General features: G+C 33.3%; 1 protein-coding gene across 2 annotated transcripts in view; it reads right to left on the bottom strand.

Moving 5' to 3' along the window:
• Positions 1 to 7,072: 7,072 nt before the first annotated feature.
• gukh (NHS actin remodeling regulator GUK-holder) overlaps positions 7,073 to 18,736 on the bottom strand; it is a 597,577-nt gene continuing 585,913 nt past the window's right edge. For both annotated transcript variants that reach the window (XM_072529622.1, XM_072529623.1), the window contains exon 6: positions 7,073 to 9,207. In XM_072529622.1, coding sequence (XP_072385723.1) covers positions 7,751 to 9,207 — 1,457 coding nt within the window. In that variant the 3' untranslated portion in view covers positions 7,073 to 7,750. The remainder of the gene's footprint in view (positions 9,208 to 18,736) is intronic.

Genomic DNA, 18,736 nt, shown 5'->3' with positions numbered 1-18,736 from the left:
CCTAAGACTCTTAGGACTTGGGGATCTTTTTGGTTGGTCAACTACAACAATCGCGGAAATTGTCAAATGTCACTCCCATGCGCAAACCGTAAAAAGATGGGAAGAAGGGAAAGGATGTAAACTTGCCAGGGTAACACTAAGTAACCTTGAAGAGTCAACATCTAAGAAGTACTTGGGAATGACCAGGAAAAACCTACGTTTGGCAGTTGGTTTTTTAACTGGTCATTGTCAACTAAGCAAACACCTCCATACACTGGGGCTAGCAGACACACCTCTATGTAGGAAGTGTGAACGAGAAGACGAAACTGTAGAGCATGTCCTATGTGAATGCCCAGAGTTATCGTTAATACGAGAGTACGCGTTCGGCGAGTCCTGGCCCACACCTGCCCACATAAGAGAGATGTCTCCTGGTGACTTGTCCACCTTCCTAGAATTGGCAGGATGGACAATGAGCTAAGGGTGACAGCTCCCTGGGAGGATGCACAATGGGTCAATTGTGGCCTAAGTGCTGTGAAACTTAACTCGCCCTCCCTACTCTACAGATACAGAGATACCACTGGAATGTTTGTTGGAGAAGAGTGTTACGAATTCCGTGGACCGATCACCGGAGAAATAATTTAATTTTAAATGGACAAAAGAAAACACCGTGGTTATCAGTAAGAGGGGTAATGTCATAACAAGGATCCAGATAAAAAAATGAAGGTATTAAACAAATGGAGAAAATAGGACTTGACCACTCCGATATAAGACTGCTAAAATAGTTACAATCAAGAAGCCTCTATACAAATTCGAGATAGTAGTACTGAAAAACTACCCATCAAACGTGGAGTACGACAGGGTTGTGTTTTGTTGCCCAGTCTTTTTAATCTATACTCTGAAGAAATCTTAGATTACTATAGATCAAGGTATTCTTATATAAAAAAAAAATTTATTAAAAATCCTTTGTAAAAGGTATATATTTTTAAAAACCCAAACGGGCTGTTATAGACAAAACGTTTTCGGAATCCATTATTCCATCATCAGTGTCTAGGTGTACATGAATGTAGCCACTAAATACATGGGTAAAAACCCGTTAACAAAAATTTAGTTACATTTGTTTTACATTATATTATATAAATTGCTAGGATGCTAAAGTTACCGTTGGATTAGGTAACATGGCGACATATGACTCCACGTGGAGAGGGAAGTTTCGATACGTCTCTCATTTTTTTGAAGTGTATAAGATCTGTTTCATTGCGTGTTCGTCGGTATTTATTTAAGGCTTTTTTACATTCTCTTACCGCAGATTTGCAGGCATTATTTTACCAAGGAACTGCTCTTTTTCTTGTAAAATTTGTAGTGTATGTGCCAATACATTGTTCAGCTGAAGAGATAAAACAGTTAGTAAAATATCCACATTTTTGTTTATATCAGATTGAAACAAGATCTGATCGGTTTTTTCCCTAACAGTTTCGCTAAAAAGATTCTAGTTCGCTTTAGAGATTTTCCATTTAGTTTTAGTTTGAATGGGTTGGAAGTATTATTAGAGATGATGATTGAGTAGGAGTTGCTATTGTATAAGTCGTCCAGTGTGTACTAGGAAAGGAGAGAAGCAGAACCAGGGTTACAAATACTTAGATCAATAGATGATGTGCTGCCAGATGGGACATGAAAATATGTGCTGCACCTGTATTTAGAACATTTATATTTAAATCATGTATCACCTTTTCAATTAGCTTGCCAAGCGCAGATGTGTATTTGGATCCCCACATAGGACTATAAGAAATAAAGTCACCAACTAGAATAAATGGGGTTGGAAGCTGATTTATTAGATTTGTGATTTCTATTGGAGTTGGTTTGTAATTTGGAGGAATGAGGAATGTACAAGTTACATATTACAATTTTATGTGGACACCAAGCAGTTATTGCTGTAGCTTCGAGATCGGTGTCTAGATGGAATTGTTGAGGGTATGCATAAGAGGAAACAAAGATTGATGTCCCGCCACTTGCTCGCAGGTGAGAAGTTCTGATAAAATGGTAGCCAATGTAGTTTTTTAGAAAAGGTGTATGAGAATGGGTGAAGTTTATTTCTTGGAGACAGAAAAAGTAAGGGAGTATTCAGAAGTGAGATGCTGAAGGTGTGTTCCAAGCGTAGATAAAATCCATCGCACTTCCACTGGATTAAGGTGAAGGATAAGTATATAATTAAGTTTATTTAGTAAGAGGACTTAACAGGTAACAGTTTGGTCTTGGGAAGATTGAGTTTTATTATCTGGGTCTGAATTTTTCTCATTTAGCGCTTTTTTTAATTTTTTAGTAATGCTTGTGAACCTATTTTTGAGCGATCTGTGATCTAGATTTGGGTATATACTAAACATATCAGATATAAGAGAATCGACATTGTAAAGCTTTTAGCTTCGTCTAGTGGGTTACTGTTGCCAAATGCATTTTCGAGGAAGGCAATGAACTTTTTTACAGAAAGAGTAAGAGGTTTAGGAGATGTTTTATATGTGTCTAATATTTTATTCTTGCTAGTTGCAGGTATTGTGGGTACTTGAGTAATGTCCGTTTTGATCTTCTTTTTAGGGGGTTTTATTTGGTCGTTTGAAGTTTATAGTGGGTGTGAGTGATGTTCGGAGTATCCAATATATTCACTTCCAAGGGTGAAGATGCGTCAGATTCTATAGAGAACTGGGACATCCTCTTTTATCCCAACGATAGGTTGAGATGAGGGTTGGGCTATGGTGGACAGTGGAGTGTCTGTAATAGTTGATGCTGAGCTAGTGGGTATATTGATCGTGTTTTGAGGGTTAAAATGTAACGATTGAGATGCAGTTTCTACGTTAGTGCAACTAGATGCAATATGACAGGTCTGTTTACAGGAAAAACATTGCATCCTGTTTGTTGACAGGAATATTCGATGATCGTTATTTTCAAAAAATTATAAATGACATTTGTAGATCTTCCTGAGAAGGGATGATATATGATTGTCTGCGGAAAGAGAGGATGTGACCATATTCATCGCTGGGAATACCAGCTCTTAGAAATGAGATGGGGGATGTAAGTTGAAGACCCATGTCTTTCAGGGTTGTTTCTAGAAGTGTGTGAGGTATGAATGGGCAGACATTGGATAATATGACTCGTTTAGCAGGTGTTACGAGTCTTCTTATAGAAAGTTTTAAATTACTTACTTTTACTGTGGAGTTGTTCTCTATTAGTTTATCAACTAATTCTATGTTATTTAAATAAATGCGAATTCTTTTGTTTAATATTCTCGAGGCGAAATTGATGTTCTTCGGTCCAATGATGTCTCCTATTGATTTAACGTAGTCAAATAGCTTCAAGTTATCAACTGAATGGAACAGAATCGCTTGCTCTTTTTTAGGGAACGACTTTGGAACTGATTTTGCAGCTGCTACATATGAGGTGACCAATGGAGAGTTGGTTTATACACATGTTTTCATTTACTGTGTGGGAACTATAATTTTTGTAGCCCTCGTAGTCAAAGGCGATATCAGGTTAATTAATATTACTAATGGTTAAAGAATTTATACTTCTGTAATGGAAGCAACCAGCTATACATTACAAAGTGATACTGGTTGCCTATTCTGTATTAAATATTAGCGTGGATTTTGAACTATAATAGTTTGGTAAATTCTTATCGCTTTAATGGCGCAAAAAAAGATTTACGTACAGTTTCAAAGATGTATAGTGACTTACAGATGATAAGATGCACCAATATAGATTTACCAGTCGACGCACAGCACTGTGATCTTCGGATAGTCCAAAATTCAACTTTAAGTATTTATTATTTACTGTCTAAAATCGGAAAACTATGTCACGACTTGCTATAAACGAATATATATATATATATATATATATATATATATATATATATATATATATATATATATATATATATATATATATATATATATATATATATATATATATATATAGAATGGCAGAAAGATAGAAAAACGTGGAGAAACATTGGGAAATTTAGCTAATAGCTTCATGATATCACGATACCTGCATCAGGTTAACGACTAAGAAGAAGATATATATACAGTAGACTCCCTCTATAACGAGAACTGAAATGACAGACTAATTACCTCGTTATAAGCGGATCTCGTTATATCCAACAACAATAATACTGTGCATACATATGAATATGTAGTTTTCTAAAACATTAACTTTCTATAGTGAAGCCATTCGGAGCAATATAAGATGCTAATAAATATTGTTTGAATGGCGTTTTTAAAACAAAGTTGTTTACTTTTATTGTCAATGAAATGCATTAAAACAAAAAAAGAGTTGTTTACTTTTACTGTCAATGATATACGTTAAATCAAAAAATCTGTATTCTGTAAATATGTATAAAGCGTATAAAGTTATTTTGTCATTTTTGACTGCTTTAAATTGTCCAGTATTCTATCTATCATATTTTCTAAAGATGTGAAACAGTTTTATGCTTCTTCATTTGCGTTTTGTCCTTGGATAAAGTTTCTGACAACCTTTAAAACACGTGTGAATGGTCAACCCAATACAATGATACTTGTGAATCATAAATTTTACATTTCCGACTAAGAATCATAAAGCCCGCAGTTAAAAAGGGTATTTATTTATAGCTACGACCGGGCCAAAACGTAAAAAACACGTTTTTCAATCTTATTTTTTCTCGTTATAAGCAAATTTACCTCGCTATAAAGGGTTATAGTTCAATAGAAATTTCACGGGACATCTAATGTACCTCGTTATAAGCGAAACCTCGTAATAACCGTGTTCGTTATAAAGGGAGTATACTGTATATATATATATATATATATATATATATATATATATATATATATATATATATATATATATATATAGATATATATATATATATATATATATATATATATATATAGATATATATATATATATATATATATATATATATATATATATTGATTTAGATATATATATATATATATATATATATATATATATATATATATATATATATATTTGCTTCACTCTCGCTAAAGTTGATCGTATAGATTTATATACGTTTGTTTTATAGTTTTGAAGATCTGTGCTCTACCTAATCTGTGTATTTTTCTTAAATTTCGTTTGACCAGCGCCAGGTCTTTTAATTTAAAAACTTCTTCCCTGAGGTTTTTCTAAGTAAGCAAATAGCGCTATGCCTAATAACTATTACCTTGCAGTCCTTATATTCACCTATATCTTCTTTTCTTGTCAAGAAATAATGTATTTGGGAATAATTTTGTCTACTTTTGTATGTTTTGACTTCCTCTCTTTTTTAAGAATTTGTTAATAATCGCCATATCTAATGGCATTGCTGATTCCAGCATATATTTAACTTAATTTCTAATTCTAAAGCCTAGTCTTCAATATACTGCTTCATACTTTTTCTTGGATTGGCCTACATGTGCAGTAGAATCACCCAACTATTATGACACTCCTCTTATGGAATATCACTTAGTACCTATGTTTCATAATTGACCAGAGAAAGCTTTTCTTTCATTCTCAGCCAGACCGACTTGAGGAGCATGCTCACACACAACATTCAACACTTCTTTATCAAGTAAGTATTTCACTACTTTCCCTACATACTACAATTTGTATCCTTCACCTAGTCTCTTAAATGCAAGCAATTTGTACTCTCCTTATTTTAAGCGCATCTATTACCTTCATCAAGATTCCAAGACCCTATCCTGATTCAATACTGAAAATTTATATGAGCGCAATATTCTTTTCAGTTGTTAGCCAAGGTCACTACCGCATTGCACTATTATGATCTTATTAAATTCTGCTATAGCTTGTCTTTCTGTTTATTTTTTTAAAATATATTCTCATTAACAATCGTACCCACATATTTGTATTCGTTAAATATTTCTACCAGCCCTTCTCTTGTTTTTACAATTGTGTTATAAATTTGTTTTTTTTAACGTTCAGTGTTAGTGCACTTTCTTCACTAGTGTCTATTCAAAGTTCAGCTTCTGCATCCCATAGCTTTGTGTAAGTATTTCTAAGAAGGTAAAATTCTTTTTGGTGAATTATTTGGTCATCCACTTCCAAACGTATTGGATTTTTGGAATATCTTTAGACCATGTTCACTCTTCAACAATTACGGTATCGTTTGCACATCAAATAATATATATTTTTACCTACTTTATTACTACATACCTACTTCGTACCTTGTTGATAATTCAGTCGTAAAACAGCAGTGAGTCCCTGACGTATGCCTCCCTCGAGTGGTAAAGGATCTGTATCTGTAGTTGTTAATTTTGTCCTGGTTATTGAGGTACTGTATATGCTTTCAATTGTTATAATAAGATCTAACAGTATGTTATGCATATATAGATCTATAAAGCAACAGTAGACCACGACGTAATAGTATGATTTTTCCTTATACCAAAAAAACCTCATCACAACCGCTTATTTCTCTTATTGCAATTTTCAAGTATTATTGATGGTACTAGTACCTCATCAAACTGTAAGTTGTCTGGTATTCACTAATTTTTGGGATATGTATTCTTAAATGTGCAGCAAGTATATTTCAACTATGCTTTTAACCGGTCGATTGGAATTTTGTGTTAACCTGAAGACTACAGTTTTCAGGTTCTTTAATGCTTCGGTGATCTCCTCTTATGGACACGATTATATTTTCAGTAAATTATGTCTACACTTTGTAATAGGATTCGATCTTCGGTGGTCTTAAACAAATCAGTGAGGTAACTAGTCCAGGTACTCACGTTTATTTTTTTTTGTTTCTATTAGTTACAGTTAGTTCACTTATTTCTTTGCTCAGCGTGATATTAAATCTACTTTCGCAAGCCGTAGAAATTCTTTAAGACAATGCTTGCCGCTATTTGTTTTTTTGCTTTCCTGGTTCTTTTTTATTTAAACTTCTGGTTTTGTGGTAATGCCTATTTTAAACAGGCTTCCTGTTATTATTTGCATTTTATTTTAATAAAATATAATGTAAGGGCGGTTTGGAGGCTTCTTGTGATTATGGTTACAGTTCTGGTGTCCAGCGTTTTACATGCTGATATTGCGAAGTTGTGGAAATAAAATTAACATGTGATATATAAAAATGCAATTCAAAACGTTTATTTACAAAACCAATATATTAAGATTTACAATAATTTAAGGCAACCTTACTAAATTTGTTGTGTTGGAAGCTTCGACAGAAAATTTATATACATCTAATTTTTGTACATTACAAGATTTGAAAAACCTTTAATTGTATAAAAATGAAAAAAGTAGTTCTTCAAGGACTAGAAGTAACGAATAAATAACCGAAATCCTAAATTAACTCTAACTACAGGGTGGTTCAAAAAGATATTTTTGAAAAATCATTTTTGAAAATTTTCAGTTTAATAAAGAACTCAAACAGAGAAATTAATAAATGAGTTGAGTAAAAAATTGAAAACAACGAACGTTAACAAGGAAATAACTATAGATAAGGAATAGCCAAGAATACATACAACGTAGAGGACGTATATAACAAATACGGTTTTTTTAATAAATCTTCAGGGATAACTGAAAGATAAAATATAAGAAACTAAAATATTGTGCACATTGACAAACAACACCTGGTATCATTTGTTTGAGCAATAATAATCTTAATATGTAGAACAATGTTCATTTATTAAGAAAACCAGTGTTGAACATAAAATACCTAATAAAAAATTTGATTTTTTTAATACTTCCTCTTTTGGAAACACCCTGCTAAAATTATATAATAAAAAACCTAAAACTAAAACGCGGTTTCTAAAGTAGGTGGAGAAGTCTTTTTGTCTTTCTCTTGGTTCTTAACCTGACTGTTTTTCGGCGTCACTGGGCTGAAGAATTGAGCTCTTTGAGCGTAAAGTCTCTGAGTAGCCGAGGTATAGGGCTTGGAATCCGTTTGTCGAGGCATCCCCTTAGGAGATGTCTCTGTGTTAGAGTTTGAGCTGCGATTCTTGGGAGACTTTTTTCTCTCACCGGAACTGTTCGGACTTTCGTCTTCTCTGCAATCTTCTAGGATTGGGGAGGAGAGAACGTCGCTTCTTGGACTGGCAAAGCGCCATTGGGACCTGGGAGATAAGACTTTCGTTAAAGGTTTTTGCTCTCGGTTCGGAGATCCAGGAGGGTTATGCACGAACTTCCTGTTTACTAAGCTCCGAGGAGAGGCGCTTAGGTCCAAAATATTCATTTCGGGTTGGAGTTTTTGCGGAGAAGGCTTAATTTGTTGTTTAGACATCTTCAGCTGTTCAACAGCTGAGAGCTTTTTCGGAGAATTGGAACTTGATTTTTGTAAGAGTAGTCTTTTAAAATCCAGTGTAGAGGTTTGTTTAGGCTTTGGTTTTCTATCGCTGCAAGCCCAACTTTGTCGAGTTCTTGAGTCATTTGGAGGCGATAGTTTGTCTATATCTTCATTAAAATCTATATATTCCCCTTTACTAGGTGACCAGCTCAATCTAGATCTAGATTTGTCACCTATGTATCCAGTTTCTGGAGATTTCGTTGGTTTTTTGGAAGGTTCTTGTACTGTTAGAGGTGACGATCTCGGCGAATCTTCTGCTTCAATATTCATCTTTTTTTTACTCTTGTGAATAACGGCATATAGTTCTTCATTTGACATTGTTGATTTCTTTGGAGATAGAAGTTTATTTTCTAAATTGGACGCTGCCCTGAGCTCAGTCTTACCTGATGGAGTTGAGGACTGAAATCCTGCTGAGTTTCTAGGATCTATAGGAGATATTCTAATAGAATCTGCTTCTTCATATATATTTGGTTGGGATATATATTTCAGAGAGTCGTTTTTTTGAGGTGTGTAGGTTGAAGGCACAAAATGGAGGTGCAGACGATTGATGTCAGGCATTTGCACTGGAATGCCCAATCGTTGATTCAATATGGTGTGTTCTGTCCTTTGAACGCCGCTTCGTTGATCGAAATAAGTGTTTCTTTCTAGGCCCCTAGTAATATCTGGCGTGACAGATCTCTCCGCCTTGAGTTCGTTATTGAAAAATTGAGTTTTCTTGGAAGGCAGTGTAGAGTACATGTTGGTACCCCGAGGAAGGTAATACTGATTAAACCTGTTGGTATCCATATCCAACAGCTGGTCACCATAACCATATCGATACATCTCTTGTGGACTATTTTGGACGTTTTTTGGACTTCCTGGAGGTTGGGTTGGACTGGGAAGTTGCTTGGTCGGACTCTGTACTCGTTCTGAAAACAGGAATAAGATTAATATCGGCACTCTAACCAGGTTATATAGATATATCTTAAATTATTTATTTTCAATATAGTACAATATGGACTAATTGGGACAAGAACTAAAAAGACAATTAAAAAATACATGTGGTGTATTTCGATATGATAAAAGTGAAATTAAGTTCAATATAAGGGTACATTGATTTTATAGGCCGTGGTCTGAAATTATTTCTTCCTGAATTCGTTTACAATTGGGCAGACATCAAATGCGATGCAGTAACGGTCTTAAAGACCCACTGACGAGCTGTATGATTATCAGCGAGCCATAGAAAGCTACGACTGTTGCCGCACCGGCTTTGATAATATCAGCCGCAGTTGGTGACGGAATATCACGAAGAAGTAATTCCAGACCACGACCTATAAAACCATTGATAAATTCAATTTTGTGAAATATGGTCAATGCTACAAAATCTTTTTTTTATTCATATTATAATCTGTGTTGAAATACTTATAATGAAATCTAATTGTTTAGTAAAACAAACTGGAATTACTTGTAATAATCTAGGGCTAGGATGTTACAAATTTAAAATTGAAGATCTGTAAGATTGGATATATAATTCAAATATGATTATAAAGTCATTGTAACGTTATTGAAAATAAATAGATTGTAGAGTACAGTAATTTGTAGATTACAACAAAATTCATGTTTTTAATAGTAGGCAAAGGTTATAGTATGTTTTATAAAACAAAGTTAAAAGGGTTCCCGTAACGTGCCATACCAGATTTTATTTTATTTTAGATCGTTCTCACATAAGGATATAATACAAATTATTGTAGTATAACTTTTAAATAAATGTAGACATTGAACAAAAACACCAATTTGAAATATTGCAGATAGGAATTAAGTTTAACTTATATACTTTTCAAATTAAGTAATATTATTCTAGAAAAACACACAAAAACCATGCACTCAAAACACACAACATGCATGTTGTATCTAAGACTATTATTATTTAGTTTATTTTTAGAAAAGCAAAATATTTACCCATTATGTACATATATTTAAGTAGTTTTTAGAATGACGCATTGTTACTCGTCTGTTCGACATTGATTAAGGGACATATTGATACGGAAATCTAGGGGAATATTTTATCTTATATATAAATTGATAAGAGAAACGGCATGATTGATATAAAAAAATTAAGAACTTGTTATCTACGTAATAATATATCTCTGGTAAAACTTTATGCATATTCTCAAGCTAAATAAAAAATTAAACGTTTAAATAAGAAAACCGGAGAGAGAAATAAAAAAATATATAGTTATTAAAAAAGGGATGATTATGGCTCTAGATAAATGATCCGGTCAACTTAGACATCAAAATAGTTGACAAATAAGACAAATTGCAGGAAAGCCAAATTTTGGTGGAGAGCTGGAGTTTACCATAACAAATAAAATTTTAAAAGTCCCCATTGATTACATGTGTGCAACAAAAGTTATTAGGGGTCAAAGGTCAAAATTTGAGATTTTTTGGATTTTTCTCGAAAACGGTAAGCTTTATCAAAAAAAAAACCTCAAACCAAAGTTGTAGATCTTAACATTCTCTACAAAAATAGTCCTTACAATTTTTTTCCTAAGAGTTACCATTCCTGAGATATCGCGATTTTAAAAGTTACATTATACATTATATGCACATATAAGCCACGTATATACATATCAGGCACTTAAGACAAGTATAAATGCCTATTTGTGTCTCTTTTATATATTATACTATTCTGAAAATATTTCTTCAAAAGATAATCAGTCCCAAACTGAATTTCCTCTATCCACGTGGCCTTGAAAAACATTTGGCTATACCATTGTTTAAAAAAGAACAGATTGTCTATTCTTAACAATGGCTACAGTATTGAACAATTCTTAACAATGGCTACAGATGAAAATATAACAGTTGCAGCGAATCAACAACAATTTTTCGCTAACATTAATAATAAATCTCGTTTCATTTCCATGTTAACTGACAAATTAACAGCTGTGAATATTGAAGTGAAACAAGCTAAAAATGAAGCAGATGTAAGCAGATGTGGCAACAAACACAACAATTGTAGTTGGTGAAGATGTTGATTTGTTAGTACTGCTTACTGCAAGGACTCCAGTAGATAGTTATTTATTTTCTGAAACCTGGAAGGGTTCAACAGCGAACAGAGATATATTCTTCGAAAAGTTTATCTGCTTATCCCAAATGCGAAAAGCACATTTTATTTTTACATGCGATAACCGGCTGCGACACTACGTCAGCAATGTACAGAAGGGGCAAAACTTCAGTACTTAAATTATTCGAAAAAAAAAAAAGATTTGACTGACTGCTGTAAAGTTTTTACAGAACTTGATTCCACACCGCAAACAATAATTACGGAAGGAATTCGCTTTCTTCTTGTGGTTTATGAAGCTTCAAAAAAATTAGTTGTCTTGATAAATACCGATACTTAACTTTTGTAAAAAATACGCGAAACAAGAAACAAGTACAACTATAATGTCTTCCTCCAGCATCAGCATCTGCTTTTCAACATTTGTATCGAGTATATTATCAAGTTCAAACATGGCTAGGCAATGAACTGAATTCAGAAGACTGGGGTTGGAAATTAACAGACAATACTCTGGAACCGATTAAAACCTTACTCTCACCTGCTCCAGAAAAACTCCTTAACACTATTTTTTGCAATTGCAAAAAAGGTTGTAGTGTCAAATGTGGATGTAAAAAAGTCGGGTTGCTGTGTTCTCTAGCGTGTACCAATTGCCAAGGTCAGTATTGCTCAAATGTCCAGTTTAGTACAACAGAGGAAGACTCCTGTGATTTTAATGAAGAGACCAATGACTCAGTCACATTTGAACAATTTTTGAACATCCAGCAAAAGGTAGAGGAAGAAGATGAAATCGAAGAAGACTTGACTGTTGAAGTAGACTTTCAAGAATATGAATCTGATTAAAATATCTAAAGAAATCAAAACAATAGTTACCTTAATAATCAATAGCAATATCAATAATAAGGTAATATCTAGAACTTGACCGGTATTGTTTCCTTAAATTATTCTAAAACTGTCAAAACAGTTAGTGGAGTATGCCTACAGGGGAAACCACTGTAAAAAAAAGCCCCGAGTACATTACCTCACAGGTGGTGTGGAAACGTGTGCATATCATGTATAATGTGACTCTTAGAATCGCGATATCTCAGGAATGGCACCTCTTAGGAAAAAAATAGTAAGGACTATTTTTGTAGAGAATTTTAAGATCTACAACTTAAGTTGTAAGTTTTTTTTTGATAAAACTTAATGTTTTCGAAAAAAATCCAAAAAAATCTCAAATTTTGACCTTTGACCCCGAATAATTTTTGTTGCACACATGGGATCGATGAGGACTTTTAAAACTTTATTTGTTATGGTATACCCTAGCTTTCCGGCAATTTTTGTTATTTCAAATGTCTATATAGACCGGATTAAAAACTATTAAAAATATTACTCCAGTCTACCACGGTAAAAATATGGTATAACCTGTGATTTCTATCAACGCACCGATTTTGATGACATTTTTGAATTAACCTCTATTTATCCTCAACTTGTAAATCTATTCTATACCGAATTGTGATTTTATCTTGGGGATTGAAGCCACCCCAAGTTGAGGATTAGTGATTCTAAGCCAAAAAATGTCCTATGAGTTTTTTCAAAAATTAATATCTACTTATAGACTTCCTGATGGAAAATTGAAATTTTTCTTGTTTTCAAACTATTTTTCATGAATAACTCAAAAACTTGACATTTTATCGAAAACACCGTTAACGTATAAAATGTTGCCTACAAAAGATGAATTTATTTTTGCTGTAAGCCTAATACCAAACCCAGTTAAAACTCATTGAAGGTGACAATTTCGTTTTTAACCAAAAATTTTAAAAATTCAACAAAGAATAACATGAAAATGATTAGTTTTACTGGAAAAATTGGTACTTTTTTTAAAGTACTTAAAAAGCATTAAAATGGGACTTTGTAGAACTCTTTAGCATATGAAGAAGGTAGTTACAATACTTCCCTGGCTATTTCTGTCCTAATTGAAATAATTAAATGTTATCCATTTCAAATTCACTCTTTTAACATCAGTAATAGGATCCAAAAAATTAAACAATTTAAAATGAATAATTTTGAAAAAAACGTGGTCCAGTGAAAAAAATATTTTTGAAATTTTTAAAAACAACATCTTTTTTTTCAAAATAAGTACAAAACTATCAAAGTTCAGGAAAATTTTCTATTATAACAAAAAGTTATATTTGTTTTACAGAAAACACGGTTGTGGCGAGTTTTGAAACAATTTAAGATAGCGTATTATAACATACCTCTCAAGACAAAAACAAGATACTTTAGGAAATTAACCCTCTAACCGGAAAGTCGTCCTTGAGGATGACATTCCATTAATTCAAATAATTTAACAAGTAACACTTTGTGTCGATCAAACCGTTTAGGCGTCTTTTAGGACGTTTCAAAGTACATAATACATTGTTGCCCGTTTGAAAATTGTACGATTAGATCAAGAAAATAAGCTTTTTTCGTGACACTCGTCTAGCCAGGCAAACGACAATTGTTTTAAGTAGTATGAACCTCTATTACAAGAACCTATATGTTTCCTGTAGTCGAATTCTTGGGCTTAATTAGTTATTAACAAATTAAGGTCAAAAAAGTATTTGAAACAAATTTGAGAGTAAAAAACTTATAAGTAATATAAAAACCTTCAAAACGGCATTTTTTAAATGTTCCTGTCCTTATTTATTGCTTAGAAAGTTGCAAAATCAGTCAAAAATACTTATGATTAATATATACGTCTTCAATTCAACAAAAAATTCTATGAAGAACTAGAAGCTGCATACCACTCATGCCCAAAGAATGACATCAAAATTATTTATGGTGATCTCAACGCAAAAATAGGAAAAGAACAACAATACCTACCAACTACAGGTAAGCACAGCCTTCATGAGGTATCCAATGACAATGAAATCAGACTAATAAATCTAGCAACTTCCCTTAACATGGTCATTGCCAGCACATGCTTCCAGCGAAAAAATATTCATAAGGGAACGTGGAGATCTCCAGATGGGGTTACAGTAAACACGATCGATCATGTTATTATTGACTCTGGACATCACTCAGACGTACCAAACGTATGCAGCAGACGAGGGGCAAGTGCAGACTCGGATCACTACCCAGTAGAAAGTAGAATAAGAGAAGCAGAATCTCAAACATTAAAAAATAAAAGGGATCCAAAATTGAAAAATATGAAATAAAAAACTTAGCAGACAACAGCAAAAAGGCAATATACAAAGAATATATAAAAGGAAGGCTAGAAAACAGACAAAAGCACTAAGATATAAACAGAGAATGGGAAGTGTGTAAAAACATCATACAAGACGCGGCCAAAGAGACCCTGGGTCTACAAAAAAAGCTCAAATCAACTGAAGGACAGTGGTTCGACGAAGAGTGTCGTAACATAACAGAGAGGAAAGATAATGCATATCAACGTCTACAACAACGACATAGACCACGAAAGGCAGAGGAGGAATATAGAATGCTAAGGAGGGAAGAGAAGAAAATACATCGCAGAAAGAAAAGAGCAAGAAATGCAAGAAGCAACAGCAAGCTTGAAATGCAAGAAGCAGTTACCAGACTGAAAAACAACAAGTCACCTGGATTAGACAACATTAGCGCAGAATTAATAAAAGAAGGCGGGGACTCCCTATTGAATGCGATACACGAACTAATAGTGAACATATGGAATAATAAACAACTGCCACAAGACTGGAATACCGGAGTAATTATCCCACTACATAAAAAGGGAGATCAGCTTCAATGTAAAAACTACCGGGAAATAACGCTACTAACTGTGGCATATAAAATACTGTCAAATATTGTGTATGAAAGATTGGGACCATATGCGGTCCACAATAGATCCGATCTTCGTCTTGAGGCAAATCTTGGAAAAGACTAGTGAATTTAATAAAGACACACAGCATCTCTTTAATAAGAGAAAGAGTTTAATATTTCAACTCAACTCGTTGATATAGTAAAAGAAACACTTAAAGTACAAAGCAAAATTCGAATTCAAAACGCACTAACAGATACAATTCATGTGAGAACGGGCCTACGAGAGGGAGATGCCCTATCCTGTATTCTATTCAACATCACATTAGAGAAAACAATTAGAGAGTCAAAAGTCAACACCAGAGGAACAATAATAACAAAAAGTGTACAAATATTGGCATTTGCAGATGATGTTGATATCATAGCTAGAAGCGAAAGAGAGATGATAGAAGCATTTAATGCGATAGAAAGAGCGGCACAAAACAGTGGCCTAAACATTAACGAAATAAAAACCAAATACAAGAAGGCCAGCAAATCGACAGGCCAAAGAAACCTACAGAATCTGACAATAGGAGACTATAACATCGAAATCGTGAAAAATTTTACATATCTAGGTTCACTAGTTACCGCAGATAACAATGTCAGTGAAGAAGTTAAGAGAAGAATACATATCGCTAATAAAACATATAATGGACTAATTAAACATCTAAGATATAACAACATTACAAGAAAAAGCAAATGCAAAATATACAAGACCCTGATAAAACCGGTCCTTGTATATGGATCAGAGACATAAACAGTGTCAAAAAGCGATGAGAACCTATTAGATACGTTTGAACGAAAAATCCTTAGACACATATATAAGGGGGTGAAAGAAAATGACATATGGCGCAGAAGATATAATTTTGAACTATACACAGCATACAATGAACCCGAGGTCATAACATCCATAAAGATCGGACGTCTGCGCTGGATGGGCCATGTTGAACGGATGTTGGAGACTGAAAAATCAAAACATATAATGAGGCAAACACCAGTAGGAATAAGGTCAAAGGGAAGACCCGAACTTAGATACATGGAACAAGTGGAACAAAATCCGAAAATACTTAAGATTACCAACTGGAAAAACAAAGCAAGGAACAGAACAGAATGCAAATTAAAAAAATAAACGTCGAAATCCATAAACAAGAACCAGATATACAATTAAAAGCTCCTTCCCCTTCATCGCTCCCGCGACTTTCAAAACTGGCCGCGACTTACATTTTTGAAGCTTTGTGGACGATTCCATTAAAATGCAATCTTTTTCGAATTTTCCACATTAAAACTTTAAAGCATGTTCTTTCAGATGACCCTAATAAGATCTCTTATTTGTTATAAACAAAGCTGCTATAAATTAAAAAAAGGACGTACTTCGTCCCAAATTGTCCTAGGCTAAATTTTTTTCTTTTAAATTTATGAAAAAATGCAGGCTTTCTAAATATGAAACAATTATTTTCTTGCAGGCAATGTTTAACAAGTTATTCTAATTGTTTATAAGCAAAAACTCAACATTTTTTGCAAAATTATTTTGCAATATTTAAAATTCTTTTTCTTTATTTTTTTTAATAGTGTCGATAGAATAATCCTTCTTCTTTTATAAACCATCCTTAGAATTACTGTAACTTCATCTTTTCTGACTTATATTGTTGCAAAAATATTTGGGATAAACAAACAAAAAACTTTTAAACTATTGACCAATCTCTTTGAAATTTTGGTCATATTTTAATCACTACAAGACCCAACATTTAGTAATTACTATTTAAATGGGAATAAGCCACAATTAAAGGTTAAAGTACGTTTATTGACGTTTCAATTTCCACTTCGGAAATCGTTCTCAACATACAAACCGAAGTGGAAATTGAAACGTCAATAAACGTACTTTAATTGTGGCTTATTCCCATTTAAATAGTAATTACTTTAAAATGCCACAAGAAAATAGCTTCAGAACAATTTTTAAAAAAGTTATAAACATTTATAAAAAAACCGAAATTTCTAACTTATTTGGCAACTTTCTAAGCAACAAATAAGGATATAAACATTTGAAAACGAAATTTTGATGGTTTTTATATGACTCATAAGATTATTACTCTGAAATTTCTTTCAAATACTTTTTGCTGATAGACCGTTGATTGTTTGGGTTATTCAATCAACGGATAGACGAAAACAGTTAAAATTTACCATTTTCTGACCTTAATTTGTTAATAATTAATTAGTCCAAAAAATCAACTGTAGGAGACATAGTTTTTGTTACAGAGGTCCATACTACTCAGTGGCGCACCCATAGGGGGGGTTTAGGGGTGTTTAACCCCCAAAACCTATTTCGAAAGGGCATTATTTCTACTCAAAACAACTGCCCTTTGACTGGCCGGATAAGTTTTACAAACAGGGTACTTTTTTGCTTATTTCCCTGGCCTAGATGCATCATTCAAAATTTATTACCAGTAGAGTAAAAACGAGCAGTAAATAGACACGTATTTATTATAACGTTAAATACGAAATTATTACCTTTAATGAGTTATAACTGAATTTGTATTAGGCTTACCGTAAAAATAAAAAAGTAATCAAAAAAGCTTTTGACTCATTGAATAGAAAGTATTTCATATGAAGTGGTACACTTTTGACTGTTATGTTTAGTCCAGGATATAACGATAAAAAGAGTAGAAAACTTCAATTTTTTTATATGCATCGATTTGCTTGAAATTTTGACAGTAGGTAAGACATAGCTCAAATATCAAACTCCAAACTCGAGGCTGGAAATAGTTTATGTAAAAAACACAGTGGTCGCTAGAATAGTAAATACTAAGACAAAAATGTTCTTTGAAGTTTTTTCGAAAAGTTAATATTATAATATAAGAGCAGTAGAAATGGAGTTCCTGAGGAGAAGCTGTAGACTTAGAAAAAGAGACAGAATTGAAAACGCAGAGATTAAGCGGAGAATGGGAGTGCAATCAGACATAATCGACTATATAGAGGAGAAGAGACTATCCTGGTACGGCCACGTCAGAAGAGCGGACAGAGGACGCTGGATAAACAAAATCACAGAATGGAGCCCGATTGGAAGAAGAAAGAGAGGAAGACCCCGAAGGTCATTCAGAGATGAAATCGACGAGGCTATGGAGAAAAGAACCCTGCGAGATGGAGACTGGAATGACAGGGAAAACTGGAGAAAACGGTTGAGTGAAGGCAGACAGTGAAAACTGTGGAAATCCTTAGTAGTAGTAGTAATATTTTTGGAGTTATTTTTGGAGTTTTTTAAAAACCTTTAAAACTACCACTGGTAAGTTATAACTAAAATAAAGTCCGCTTATATTTTTTGAGACGCAGAAAATAACAAACTCTTCCCCGACAAAACTACCCTGGAAACTATTCGTTGTTCATTTACAACTTACTTCATTTATATACAAACATTACATTCTGACATTTTAACTGGTTTAAAAGATTTAGTTTTGGAAAAATCCGAGTTTAAAATGAAGATACTAATTTCAGATTTTCTCAAAAAGTTTGCTTTTGTTTTCATAATAGCTCAACAACTAAAATAGAAAAATAAAAAACACAAAAAGCAGCTTCCTTTTACTGAAGATATTTGTTTTGTCTTTATTTCTATAAATTAA

The sequence above is a fragment of the Diabrotica undecimpunctata genome, chromosome 4 (assembly GCF_040954645.1).
Source record: "Diabrotica undecimpunctata isolate CICGRU chromosome 4, icDiaUnde3, whole genome shotgun sequence".
Classification (NCBI taxonomy): Eukaryota; Metazoa; Arthropoda; class Insecta; order Coleoptera; family Chrysomelidae; genus Diabrotica; species Diabrotica undecimpunctata.
The sequence above is the reverse complement of the archived record's forward strand: the minus strand, read 5'-3'. Positions and strand labels throughout refer to the sequence as shown.